Source organism: Stegostoma tigrinum, chromosome 37, assembly GCF_030684315.1.
Source record: "Stegostoma tigrinum isolate sSteTig4 chromosome 37, sSteTig4.hap1, whole genome shotgun sequence".
Taxonomy (NCBI): Eukaryota; Metazoa; Chordata; class Chondrichthyes; order Orectolobiformes; family Stegostomatidae; genus Stegostoma; species Stegostoma tigrinum.
Genome location: NC_081390.1, coordinates 26,429,844 through 26,444,376, shown reverse-complemented (window position 1 = coordinate 26,444,376; position 14,533 = coordinate 26,429,844). Strand labels below are relative to the sequence as shown.

Below are 14,533 nucleotides of genomic sequence, written 5' to 3'. Positions count from 1 at the left end.
AAATTGCAGCATGACCTTCCTAATGATATATTCAATTCTCTCACTGTGAAGGCCAGTGTGCCAGGAGCTTTCCTCACTGCCTACTACACCTGCATGCCAAACTCAAGACTGTTCCACCATGACCCTCTGGTCTCGTTGCACCTCAAATTTCCTAAACTGCCACCATTCTGATAATCTGCCTTCCTATTTTTGCCACCAAAGTAGATAACCTCACATTTATCTGCTTACTGCATTTGCCAAATATTTGCCTACTCAGCCGGCCTGTCCAAGTCACCCTGCAGTCTGTTGGCATCCCTCTCACAGCACACACTGCCACCCAGCTTAGTTTCATCTGAAAATTTGGAGATAGTCAACTCAATTCTTTTGTCCAAATTATTAATGTATATTGTGAACGGTTCGGGTTCTTGCACTGAATCTTGCAGTATCCCACTTGTCACTGCCTGCCACTCTGAAAAGAATCTGTTTATTTCAACTCTCTCTGATTCCTGTCTGCCAACCAGTTCTCTATCCACGTTAGTACACTTCCTCTAATACTATGAGCTTTAATTTTGTTTACTAGTCTTTTGTGTGGGACCTTGCCAAGAGCCTTTTGAAAGCCCAGATATACAACATCCACTGATTCACCGTTGTCCGCTCTACTGGTCGCAAGTCCAAAAATTCCAGAAGATTTATTAAGCACAATTTTCCTTTTGTGAATCCATGCCAACTTGAACTGATCCTGTCACCACTTTTTCCTAATGCTCAGTTACTACATTTTTAATAATTGATTCTAATATTTTTGCCACGACTGATGTCAGGCTAACCAGCCTATAATTCCTTGTCTTCACTCCCTTTTTAAAATGTGGGGTTACATTAGCTACCCTCTAGTCCATTGGAACTCTGCCAGCATCTATAGAATGCTGGAAAACGATCACCAATGCATCCGCTGTTTCTAGGGCCCCTTGCTTAAGTAATCTGGGATGCAGAGCATCAGGCCCTGATTATCAGGTTTTAATCCCATCAATTTCCCCAATATCATTTCCTAAGTAAGGATTTCCTTCAGTTCTTCCTTCCTGCTTGACCCTCTGTCCTGCAGCATTTCCAGAAGGTTATTCATGCCCTCCTTAGTGAAGTCGGATCCAAAGTATTTGTTCAACTACTAGAACATGTTCCAAAAGTACGTATGTCAAATTGTACATAATGTGTATGGAAGCCCAGAAGATGAACTTTGAAGTTTGTTTAGTGGGTATTGCACTGGTGCTGAGCACGCAACTGCTACTGACTTGTAATCGACCATTGGCAAAAGTTAATTAGAAAATGGAAAGACTCCCTTTAAAATATGTGACAACTGTGTCTGAGCATGCTTGTGTATATCACAATGAGTAATGATCTTTTATTGATCTCAGTAACCAACTCAGCAGAGCAATGCAGTAAAGTTATTAATTGTTTTATAATGAAAATTGCAAACCATTGTTCATCTTTTTGAAATAGATTTATCATACAAATGAAATATGATGGCATAATTGGGTGTTTTGGACTTTATAATATAAGGCTTGGATTATCACCAAACAAAGGTTCTGAGACTGCCCAGGGCATATTGTAATGACTTTTTTTGACCTTCTGTCACTATCACTAAACTAGGACAGTGTGAGGTGGAAATAGCAAAGCATATATACAAATAAATTATAGTATACAGTCTGCCATTTTCAGTGTTTAGTCAGGAAAAATTATTTTGCATCTTTGTAATTAGAAGCATTTTCAATTATTTCATTGTTTGGGAAAAGTGGCAGAATATTCTATTTTAATCACACACAAAGCTTCCGTAACTTTTTCACCAATGCAAGCTGCAGACTTTAAAAAAAAATTAAAATTTGTAATCGGACTGATCATCTGCAGAGGCTGAACAATGAAGACTTCACCAGTAGTGGGAGTCCTGAATGGGGATTAAGTGTATTGGCTGGTTGACCTATTTCCGCCTCTCTTTCACTGGGTATTAAATCTGATTACAATGCTTACTTGACTTAACCAAGGCTAAAAGTTGAACCTGGGCCTTTCCTGATGTTTATGTTAACAGTCTGTTGGGAAGCTTCAGCATTTCCACTTCCCCTTCAGTGACCCAGTAAAGGGAAGACAATTTATTTATAATGAATACTAAGTTGTTTGGATAGGATGTCATTGTAGTAATTTTTAGTTAAATTTGAAGTAGTAGCTTCAGATGGTTGTGTCCATGATAGCCATCTGATACCTATCTACTCAAATCTCATTTTCCAGCCCTTGTTTACTAGTGGTGTTTCAAGTGTTAATCTAAACACTTCCAAAAGGTTGAGGGTTCTTGTCTCGACTACACTTTCAGGCAGCGAGTGCCCACCCTCAGTGAAACATACTTTCCTCAAAACCCCTCTAAATCTCCTGCCCTTAGCTTAAATCTGTGGCCTTGACTATTGACTCTTCCAGTAAAATGAAAAATTTCTTCTGATCTGTCCTATCTATGCCCCTCAATTTGATACATTCTGATCCTCTCTTGGTCTTCTCTTGCTGCAGGGAAAACAGCTGTACTCTATCTAGTTGGTCTTCATGCTGCAACACATGCGAGTTCCCCTCCAAGTCACTTATCCTGACCTGGCAATATAGAAATATTTTTAAAAATGCAAGGGTAGAAGAGAGGAGGAATAGCCTTTTGACCCCTCGAGCCTGTTCTGCCATTTGTTATGATCATAGCTGATCATTGAATTTGTGCCCTAACCCTGACATCTCCCAATATCCCTTGATCCCTTTAGCGACAAGAGTTATATCAACCTCACTCTTGAAAACCCACAATATTTTAGCCTCAGCCACTTTGGTGAATTCCACAGGCTCACTGCTGTATGGGTGAGAAATTTCTCCTCATCGCAGTCTTAAAAGGTTTACGCCTAATACTTAAACTATGACCCCTGGTTCTGGACTCCCCACAGTCGGGAACATATTATGGCAGCTGGTGAAACTTGAATTCAGTAAAAATATGGTGTTAAAATCTTGTCTAATGGTGCCCATATAACCATTGATTGTCATAAAAACCCAATGGTTCGATAATGTCTTTTAGGGAAAGAAATCTGTTCTTACCTAGTTTGGTGGCCTCATGACTCTGGACCCATAGCACTGCGGTTGACTGTCTGAAAAGGCCGAGCAAGCCACTGAATTCAAGGGCAGTTATGGCTGGGCAATAAATGTTGACTTAGCTACTTAAACCTACAACCCACGGAAGAATTAAGCCAAAATTCTGCATTAATATTGGAAAGCTTGAAATCCCTTACCACTGCTATTGTTATTTTTAAACGTCAATGCAATTTGCCTACATATCTCCGTCTGTGTCTTTGACTGTCTTGGACTCCTGTAATACTCTCCCGACAATGTGATCTTCCCATTTTTTTGTTTACAAGCTCTACCTAAATGACCTCATTTCAGCAACCTTCTAAGATATTAGGGGAACAAACAACAAAGTGCTGCTGATGGTGGCAATCCGAAACAAAATCAGAACTTGCTAGAAAACTTGGCAGGTTAGGTAGCATAGATGGAGAGAAAGCAGAGTTAATGACCTGCTCAGCTGTTACAGCAGCTTTTGTTTTATTTAATGTTTTGGGTCTTCAAAGTGTTTAGGTGTTGTAAGCAGTAAAGTGAGGCTGACTGGATTGCTGTACAGAGAGCTGTATGAACACTGGACTGAATAACAGTCCCCTGTCCATTATCTCTCAAGACCTAATTTTGAGCTTTCAACACATATGCTGCACAAAGTAGGCACTGTTCTCGTTTACCTTTCTTTTAAAGGTACCATGTAGGGAACTGCGTATATCTTTTTTTTCAAAAAACAACTTTTGATTTCCTTTACAGAGCAACTGTGGTGAGAAGATCAGAATCCGCAAAGTGTTAATGAACTCGCCGGAGATAATCACTATTGGTCTGGTCTGGGATTCTGATCATTCTGATCTTGCTGAAGATGTTATCCATAGTCTTGGAACGTGCCTCAAGTTGGGAGATGTAAGATGGCTATAGCTATTTATAATTGCACAATAAGGAAGAAAAATTGTAAATTCATCATCTTGCATCCTTTTTCTTTACAAAATATTTACAACATGAAACCTAAAAGCAGATCAAGTTGAGAATCAGGTTTAACTGAGGTAAAGAAATGGCAGTGGAGAAATTAGTTGAATTTAGGTGGACAATTTTCCAAAGGACCTAGATTCAGGAATTGACTCTTTTTGGAGTGGAAGATTGTAAATGCAGCTGTTGCTTTCACGATAAGCAGGAGGAATAAACTAGGAAACAGAAGGTCTGTCTGTTTGACATCAGATGTCGGTAAAATTCTGGAAATGTGGGAGCTGGAGTGACTGAACACTTGGATAAGTATTAACTGATCCAAGAGAATCACTATGAATTTACGATAATATGGAATAATGTGAACTAAGCTTTCTGAATTTTTGAGACCAGTAACAAGGTGAATAGGTAGTGTATTTAGACATTGTCTGTGTGGACTTTGGTGTAGTTTTTTGTTGGTGCAGACTCAATAGACCGAAGGATCTGGAAGACATAGATATGACTCCCTGCAAGAAATTAATGGGCAAAAATGAAAGTGCGCTGAATTGGTGATAATTCAGTTACATTGGCTGATACTGTGCTTGTGAGGTAAGTGCCGTAGATTTTAGAAATGAATGAATGTTCTCTGCTTGGTGAGCTGTGACAGGTGGTGGTTGTGAAGAACCTGTAGTAGGCTCTCAGCATTACACAATCTGTTGTGATGACTTGGTTGGAGTAACAGAAATGTATATATTAATGGGAGCATGAAATTACAAAGGGACAGAGACTAAGTGTGCAAAGCTGAATCAGATGTTCAGTGTGGACAAATGTTAAGCAATCGACGATGGCCTAGAGAAAAACGAATTGGAATGGTAGTATAGTGCTGAAGCCAGGAACATTGGAAAAGCAGAGACAATTGCTACAGCAATAACTATATGCTATAAATAAGCAACATAGATGAAGACCAGTTGCCCAAATTTGATACGTATTTCCCTGACTTTAGAAGTTTTAGGCTGATCTCATTGAAATTATTAAAATGGTGAAAAAGCTTGATCATGATTGGCTAGCTAGAGAGAAGGTAATTCTAATATAGGAAAATCCAAAACAAGGGCACAATCTTAATATTAGAGCCAGGCGGTTTAGAAGTAAAATCAGGAAGCATTTCTAAGCAACAGGAATTGAATATCAGGATCTTTGCCTTAAAAGCCTGTGAATAAGAGTCAATTTGAAATTCTAAAGATTGAGATCCGTCAACATTTTTTAATGTATAATTTGTTCTGGGGATGTGTTGCTTGTTAGGCCCATATTGAGGAAGGACGTTCTGGCTATTGAGGGAGTGCAGCGGAGGTTCCACGAGGTCAATTCCCAGAAGGGCGGGACTATCATATGTTGAAAGATTGGAGCGACTGGGCTTGTATACTCTTGAGTTTAGACGGATGAGAGGGGATCTGATTGAGACGTATAAGATTATTAAGGGATTGGACACTCTGGAGGCAGGAAGCAGGTTTCCGTTGATGGGGGAGTCCAGAACAAGAGGACACAGTTTAAAACTAAGGGGTAGGCCATTTAGAACAGTTGAGGAGAAACTTCTTCACCCAGAGAGTGGTGGATATATGGAATACTCTGCCCCAGAAGGCAGTGGAGGCCAAGTCTCTGGATACTTTCAAGAAAGAGATGGATAGAGCGCTTAAAGATAGTGGAATCAAGGGTTATGATAAGGCAGGAACAGGATACTGATTGTGGATGATCAGTCATGATCATAATGGTGCTGCTGGCTCGAAGGGCCAAATGGCCTACTCCTGCACCTATTGTCTATTGTTTGTTTGTTAGATCATGGTGTCAAATTACGTGGATTAGTGATAGTTCAACTATATTTATCTATCATTTAATAGAATTTTAGACTGGCTTGATTGACTGAATAGCCAGTTTTGTTCCTATGCATTTGACAATCAGTTACACCAGTAAATCTTTGTACATTTTTCATTTATTTAAACATTAATTTTGACATTTAACGTGGTTTTAAATGTCTATTAGCAATTTGTAGTCATTTAAATTATGTTGTTTTAGTCTGTTGTTCACATGATCCAATGTAGCAGTCGTTGTCCTATTGCAGTCATTAAATTTGAGTTAGTACTGTTTCTTTTCCCTCTCATCATTTCAAATGCAAGTCAGTTAGTTTATATTAAAGCTTTATAACCTGCTTTGTGAAGAACTATTCATTGATAAATGTAATACCGTATTAAGATAATAAAATGTGAGGCTGGATGAACACAGCAGGCCCAGCAGCATCCCAGGAGCACAAAAGCTGACGTTTCAGGCCTAGACCCTTCATCAGAGAATGATGGGTCTCTGGTGAAGGGTCTAGGCCCGAAACGTCAGCTTTTGTGCTCCTGGGATGCTGCTGGGCCTGCTGTGTTCATCCAGCCTCACATTTTATTATCTTGGATTCTCCAGCATCTGCAGTTCCCATTATCAGTAATACCTTATTACTCTGGTTAAAGTGCAGAATTATTTTGGAGCCATTTGGCCCATCAGGCCTTCAAGCAAGCATCATCAACCAAGTGCCCCATCTCCTGCTATTTTTCCCTTACCTTAGCACACTATTCGTTACCTCCTTGAATGCCTCAGTTGAACCTGGTTCCACCAAATTTCCATACTCAGCTCCGCGATGCATGAAAATGTTATCTATCTTTTTTTCCGACATTTAAATCTCTCATTCTTGTTCCTTTTCCAGGCAGGAACTTCTCCCTAACTACTGTATCTAGCCTGCTTATGATTTTGTAAGCCTCTATCAAATCATCTACTTTCCTTCTGTCCAAGGAGAACAGTCCTGACTGCTTACCCTCATAACTGAAATTTCTCATTCCTCGAACCATTCTCATAAGCCCCTTTTGCAGTCTTTCCAATGCATTCACATCTTTCCTATAATATGATGTCCACAACTTTGCACAGTACTCTAACTGAGGTCTAACAAGTGTCCTGTACAAGTTGAACATCAAATCCTTGGTTTGTTCTCTGCCTCTATTAATAATGTTGAGGACACTTTTTAATTGCCATCTCCATCTGTTTTGCACCTTCAATGATCTGATAGAATTAGGAATTAATGTAGATATGAAGCTGAGGTGTGTTTGTGGTTTTAGAACATTTTTATTTTGATACATGCTCATTGTGTCTATAGTGGAAATTAGCACCAAAGTAATTGACTAGCAATCTACTTGATATTTTGAACATTTCTTATGGATGTTAAGGCCAGTTTTGGCTGCAGGCTAATTCACTTGAAGGTGTTAATTACTGGGAAAACATGATTGAACTAATTTACTGCTTCACCATTCGGTAACAGTCTGAATTTTATTTGCACTTAGGTGTAGATTTCATGAAAGAAAAGCTAGTTTCCGTCTTCATGCCATTTTTCAGTTCTGTTGTTAGAAGATGAGATTAACTGTTTGCTTGTTGCCTTAGCAACACAAGCTGATGGCTGTTTTTTAGTGCAATTGTACTGAATGGAAACATTTTAAGACAATGAATGTAGATCAGAAATTTAGAAGCAGGTCTGGGAATATCTGTTGATTGCACTGCACTTTTCTCTAAATAGTCACTGTCAGGTCTGGAATGCAGAAATAAAATCAATGAAGAACTGATTAAATAACTCAGCAGTTGCAGCATTTGTTATGGCAACTGTCCCTTTTTATTAAGTTGGCTTGCCAATTTGAATCTGTCTTCCACATTCCATGGTTGATTGTCATGCATTATTTCAATACTGTGGAAAAAGTGGGGGAAAAAAAAAACTTTGAACTTAAAGATGAAACACATTGTTTCTGGGTCCATATTCGGATTACAAATGGAAATCACCTTTCACCAGTTCCACAGTTGAATTGTAAATGTAGACTCGGTCCACTGCCTAGAACCTATATTGATGGTATTAAGGTTTTACTGTGGCTGACAAAGAGCCAGTATTCAGTCAATGCCAATTAAACCAAAATATTGAGAAACATAACGAGTATTAACAGGAGGTTAATTTTTTATTTTAAACTAGGTTTGCTGCCCTCTTGGTTTTGAGACCATCACAGTTCGTTCTCGGTTGATCTTTTTCTAAAGCAGAGAGTATACCAAGGAGTGCAGAAATCTAATATTTGATACGGAGCTTGTTTATATTCTTTGCAGATCTTTTATTTCCGCCTGTTTATGTGCATACTCTTGTGTTTTAATTCCCTTGTTAATGAACAGTGACCAGTAAACCCCCTTGGTTAATTTGTGAAATGTTTAGGAGCCTTGTTGCCTGCAACATAGTATTGTTTGCAACAAGGTCTCACAGTAGGCAAAAACAGCATCCCATGTTCTTAAATTGAAACAATGACTAACGTATAAATGAAACAGCCTAATTGCTTGATTTCAGGTAATTCAGTCAATGCTTCATCTTGTTCATTGGCTGATGAACTAAGACTTCTCATTTTGCTTTCTGGAAAGCTAAATAACTAGAGCAACTATTGATGTAGATAATCTCTCACCGTTATAAACAAGGCTGATTTAGATATAGCCTGACAATTTAATTTAATTTTTATTGGATATCCTTTGTATTTTGCAGCTTTTCTATCGTGTGACAGATGATAAAGCTAAACACACAGAGCTCTATTTGGTGGGGATGGTGTGTTACTACGGTAAACACTATTCTACCTTCTTTTTCCAAACAAAAATTCGCAAGTGGATGTATTTTGATGATGCCCATGTGAAAGAGGTATGAGTTCTTTACCTAAAATGCTGTATTATTTTCTTTGATGTACTTTGTTCAAGAGACATGATATTCTTGGCCTCTAAGTGGCTGAATCATGGCACATTAATAAAATACAGTTGTGTCTTCAGCTGTTTTATGCTTTGCTGATACTTTTACTACTTATGAGGGGTAGGTCATGCCTTACAAACCTTATCGAGTTTTTTGAGGACGTGACTAGAAAGGTTGATGAGGGTCGAGCTGTGGATGTGGTGTATATGGACTTCAGTAAGGCATTTGATAAGGTTCCCCATGGTAGGCTCATTCAGAAGGTCAGGAGGAATGGGATACAGGGGAACTTAGCTGCTTGGATACAGAATTGGCTGGCCAACAGAAGACAGCGAGTGGTAGTAGAAGGAAAATATTCTGCCTGGAAGTCAGTGGTGAGTGGAGTTCCACAGGGCTCTGTCCTTGGGCCTCTACTGTTTGTAATTTTTATTAATGACTTGGATGAGGGGATTGAAGGATGGGTCAGCAAGTTTGCAGACGACACAAAGGTCGGAGGTGTCGTTGACAGTGTAGAGGGCTGTTGTAGGCTGCAGCGGGACATTGCCAGGATGCAGAGATGGGCTGAGAGGTGGCAGATGGAGTTCAACCTGGATAAATGCGAGGTGATGCATTTTGGAAGGTCGAATTTGAAAGCTGAGTACAGGATTAAGGATAGGATTCTTGGCAGCGTGGAGGAACAGAGGGATCTTGGTGTGCAGATACATAGATCCCTTAAAATGGCCACCCAAGTGGACAGGGTTGTTAAGAAAGCATATGGTGTTTTGGCTTTCATTAACAGGGGGATTGAGTTTAAGAGTCGTGAGATCTTGTTGCAGCTCTATAAAACTTTGGTTAGACCACACTTGGAATACTGCGTCCAGTTCTGGGCGCCTTATTGTAGGAAAGATGTGGATGCTTTGGAGAGGGTTCAGAGGAGGTTTACCAGGATGCTGCCTGGACTGGAGGGCTTATCTTATGAAGAGAGGTTGACTGAGCTCGGTCTCTTTTCATTGGAGAAAAGGAGGAGGAGAGGGGACCTAATTGAGGTATACAAGATAATGAGAGGCATAGATAGAGTTGATAGCCAGAGACTGTTTCCCAGGGCAGAAATGGCTAGCACAAGGGGTCATAGTTTTAAGCTGGTTGGTGGAAAGTATAGAGGGGATGTCAGAGGCAGGTTCTTTACGCAGAGAGTTGAGAGAGCATGGAATGCGTTGCCAGCAGCAGTTGTGGAAGCAAGGTCATTGGGGTCATTTAAGAGACTGCTGGACATGTATATGGTCACAGAAATTTGAGGGAGCATACATGAGGATCAATGGTCGGCACAACATTGTGGGCTGAAGGGCCTGTTCTGTGCTGTACTGTTCTATGTTCTATGTACGTGATTTAGAATGGTATTTGAACTGTAAATTCCGACAGTCATACGTGAAAGAACGTGAGCCATTCCCCACCCCCCTCCCCGCCAAACACATAAAGGCACATGGAATGGTCAGAACATTTTCCCCCTCAGTAATTTCAGCTGAATTCAGCAGTGTTTAATTGAGAACCACATCACCAGAAGGAGTTACTGTTTGTAATCAATATTGACTAAATATATCTGTGACAATGCAGTCTTTTTCTTAGGGTAAATTTAGTGATCTTTGAAGTTTCCACTTTACCTTGATACGCAATTCTTAGTTGAGATTGCCAATGAAAAATGTTGCTCCTGCGCGATTGTTGTAAGCGGTTTTAGATCCAGTTCTCCTACCCTGCAAACAGTCGAAAATAAGTTAACACGTAACAAGACTAAATACAATTTAAGTTTTATGAAGGCCATATTTTTAGACATATTTGGATCATGAATGCCAGTTTCACAAAACTTGAAACAGTTTGTGCGGATAAGGCAGTACAGTAACAACTCCAGTGTTGCAATTTTTCGTACTTTCAATTTAGATTGGACCGAAGTGGAAGGACGTAGTGACCAGATGCATTAAGAGCCACTATCAACCGTTACTATTACTATATGCAGATCCAAGAGGCACTCCTGTATCTGTGCAGGATCTGTCCCTAGCAGATTCTCATCAATACAGGACCTGTTACGACAGTGAAGATTCAGGTAATTATAATGTATAATGTTAAAGATATTAAAAAGGTTTACAGGAATAGTTTCTGGGATGAGTGACTTCAGTTACTTGAATAATTTGGCAAAGTTGGGCTGTTCTCCGTGGAGAAGAGAACATTGATCAGAATTTTGGTGGAGGTTTACAAAATCATGAGGCATCTGGGCAGATTATGAACTGTGGGGACGATAGTGTAAAATTTCAAAAGGGCATAGTTTGGAAGAATGGGCAGACAATAATTAAATGAAATTAAATACAGAAAAGAAGTGATTCATTTTGGTAGGAAGAACACAGAGATAATATAAAATAAAGACTACAACTCTAAAGGGGGTGTTGGAGCAGTGTTGAAGGTGGCAGGAAAGGTTAAAAGAGCAGTTAAAAAATGCACAGCATCCAAGGCTTTAACAGAGACATCGAGTCCAAAAGCCGAGAAGTTACAGTTATCTCAACCGAAGTAGTGTGTGCAATTCTGGAAAGAAAGCATTCGGGGAAGTGCAGAAAAGTTGAATGAGAATGATTCCAGCATGAGGAACTTCAATCATGTGAGTGGATTAGAGACATTAGGACAGGTTAAATCAGTGCTAAGTGATTGGCAAAAGATCCGGCAATGACATGAGAAACCTTTTTCTGTCTAACGGATGTTTAGAACCAGAATGCAGTCTAGTACAAATAAAATCTAGTACATTCTTCGCTTTCAAAAGACAACTTTAGGGGGTAACTAAAGGGGGAAAAGTTTTGGGGTTTTGTGTAAAGGCAGGACATTGGGACTTGCTCAACTGCTGTTGGAGCTAGCAAAAACTAAATAGGCAAAATAACTTGCTCCTATACTGTCACATTCTACAATTGTATGATTATTCGTGAGTGAATAAAGTCTCTGGTTGAATTTGACTCATCATGGATGTTTGCAGGAATAGGAATGTCAGAGTGCTGTAATTCCAAATTCTTTTACAAACCACACATCCTCCCAGTTTGGGAATCGACTACTGTTCCTTCGTAGTCATGGGTTCAAACTCCTGAGCTTTCCTGTCTAACAGCACCAAATGGACTGCAGCAGTTCATGAAGGTGACCCTCCACCAGTGACTCAAAGGAAAAGAGGGTTGGGGAAAATATGCTTGCCTTATGATCACTGACTGTATTGCATGAATTAATTCTTAAAAATTGAAGTATAAATGTTGCTTTTATGTTGTGAGCTTGGTTTACATGCCTTGTGAAAACAATCAGGTTTTTTCAAATGTTCACCAACTGTCCACAGAATTTTTTTTTGGTTTTGGGAATATTTGACATCACTTGTGAGAATGTGAGCAGTACCTTCCTTTTGTTTTAAAAAAAAATTGCGAAATTTCCTCAGGCTTTTTTTTGAAGGTGGTTCAGAATGTCATCAATGGGATCATGGGAGCAAATTATCTGCTTGTTTGTTGTCATAAAATAAAAAGAGTTAGGCAATGCCCACAAAAAAAACTTTGACATCATGCTAAAAATGCACCATTGTTAGATGCACCGCCATTGTTCCTGAGATGCATCATTTTGATCCCAATCTGTACTGTTATTAGGTTTCAGCTTGCCGTTGAGTTATCCTCCACACTGTTGGTTGGGATGTGATCCACAAGCTAGGCACAAGAGTTGTTCACAGGAGAATGTTGGATATTGACAGAATCGGGCCTGATCACAGCACTGACTGATAAGACTACAATAAGAATGAGAGACTGTCTGAGAAGTAATATATCCCAGGGCAACAGGTGCCAATGGAATTGGACTCAAGTAAAAATTGTACTTCTGACACTAGTGAGGGAGGAGAAGTTGTTAACTGCATGTTACACTTGTGCTCATTTGTTACCCTACATTTGTCATGTCCAATCTCTGTCCAGACCAATAAATTCACAATGGAAGATTACAAACCTTTCATTACTGTTCTTTGTTGACTTTTTGTTATTATTTTAGGATCTTGAGATTGAGACTTGCTTAATTATGATTTGTGACTTTCCAAATGATATAAACTGAAGTTTGGGTGAAATCTGTATGAAGTGTTTATTCGCTAAGCACAATGTTTGGGTTCTCTTTCCTTTAAATTGATTTCTGCGCACTTACCTTTAATAGTTACAGTTTTTTGAAGCCTTCCCTTAAATTGCGGAGCTTGAAAGCCTTGTGTGTAGATTAAGAATTGGTTCATGGATGCAAGATTGTTGTATAGTGAAAAGACTTGTGTTTCCTTTGCTAAATTTCACTCACTTGAAAATGTTTGCCGAAACTGGTGATTTAAAGCTGATTTAGATAGCAAGTGTAACAGTAACTGGCGATGAGTTGTGGATGGTCTTACTGAACCATGATTTTATGGCATTTCTTTGTGTAGGAAGAGAACCATCTATATCGAGTGACAGCAGGACAGATTCTTCTAATGACAGCTACCATTACAAACACAGCCATCATGAGTCTGCGGTCAGCCGTTTCTCCTCTGACTCACAGGGTACAGTGATTTATAACATGGAGAACGATACAGCCTCTCAAAGCAGCAGGGATACAGGTACTATAAATTTGGAATTGAAATGTAGCCCAAAGAACAGAAAATCAATCTCTCGCAGTACAGATCCTGGCAAAGTGCACTAAATTAAGGTAATATAGGATTGTAATTTCAGCAAAGGAAATTTGTACAGTGGATACTGAAAATAGAAGTGTAATAAAAGCTGAAATTAAGTTGATCCAGGTCTCTTAAATTGCCAACTCACTGAGCCTTCAGAATGTTTTAAGACACTTTTGAGGTATAAATAATATTTTGTGAATACATGTCCCATTGAAGGGCTTGAAATTTGAACTTTGCACTTTTTAACTTGTTTTGCATAAATACAAACAAATTAGCTAATGCAGTCTTTTGCCGTGTGGAATTAATTCGGTACCTAGTATTAAAATAGTGGGGTCAGCCAAAATAATCTCCATAAAACCTTGATAACTGTTTTGATGTCAGTAACCTGGTCACTATAACAATTAATTACCACGTCTGTTAGCTGCACTTCGATCACTTACATTTCACTTGTTGGTTTTGATGTTAAATTGTTCACTGCTTGCTGTGGTGGGGTAAATCTAGCAGGTTAACGGACAGGGAATGGGGAACCTGTTGTTGGGAAATGAAATTTTTCTGTAAGGGCTGCAGGTAACCCAGAAAATGTTGAATATACCCTGGTGTATATTCAAAATAGATAGTGCCTAGTCTCAACAAGTAGCTTTTGGGTAAAGGGTTAGTGTAATAGCTCTGGAACGAGTTGACCGTTGTAATGATGAGGATATTACATCTGGCACTTAATAAGGGTACTTTGGATGTGAGTTTGCTCGCTGAGCTAGAAGGTTAGTTTTCAGACGTTTCGTCACCTTTTTTTTATTTGAAAAAATATACTTTATTCGTAAGATGTACAAAAAATAAAACATATTTACACACCTACCCAGTCATGCAAGCCGCTCCGGGTTGCCCAGGGAGTACATACACCAACTAAAGGAAAAAAACAAAGAAGGAAAAAAAAACAAAGCAAAGAAAATACCCCGGCAGTCGTCACCCCCCACAGTCCCCGTTGGCCCCCTGACCAGTTGGGGAAGGCGCCAGCTGGGCCCAGTTACCAGATAGGGTTCTTTTTCCTATTCTGGACGAGGGGGTTCATACGGTGGTCTTTC

General features: G+C 39.4%; 1 protein-coding gene across 11 annotated transcripts in view; it reads left to right on the top strand.

The window, feature by feature from the left end:
- LOC125467583 (inactive ubiquitin carboxyl-terminal hydrolase 54-like) overlaps positions 1-14,533 on the top strand; it is a 124,101-nt gene that overhangs the window by 69,100 nt on the left and 40,468 nt on the right. For 9 of the 11 annotated variants that reach the window (XM_059640322.1, XM_059640321.1, XM_059640324.1 and 6 more), the window contains 4 exons: positions 3,844-3,990; positions 8,609-8,758; positions 10,712-10,874; positions 13,227-13,397. In XM_059640322.1, the coding sequence (XP_059496305.1) occupies positions 3,844-3,990; positions 8,609-8,758; positions 10,712-10,874; positions 13,227-13,397 (631 nt within the window). The remainder of the gene's footprint in view (positions 1-3,843; positions 3,991-8,608; positions 8,759-10,711; positions 10,875-13,226; positions 13,398-14,533) is intronic. The other 2 variants (XM_059640327.1, XM_059640328.1) reach the window with 2 other exon arrangements.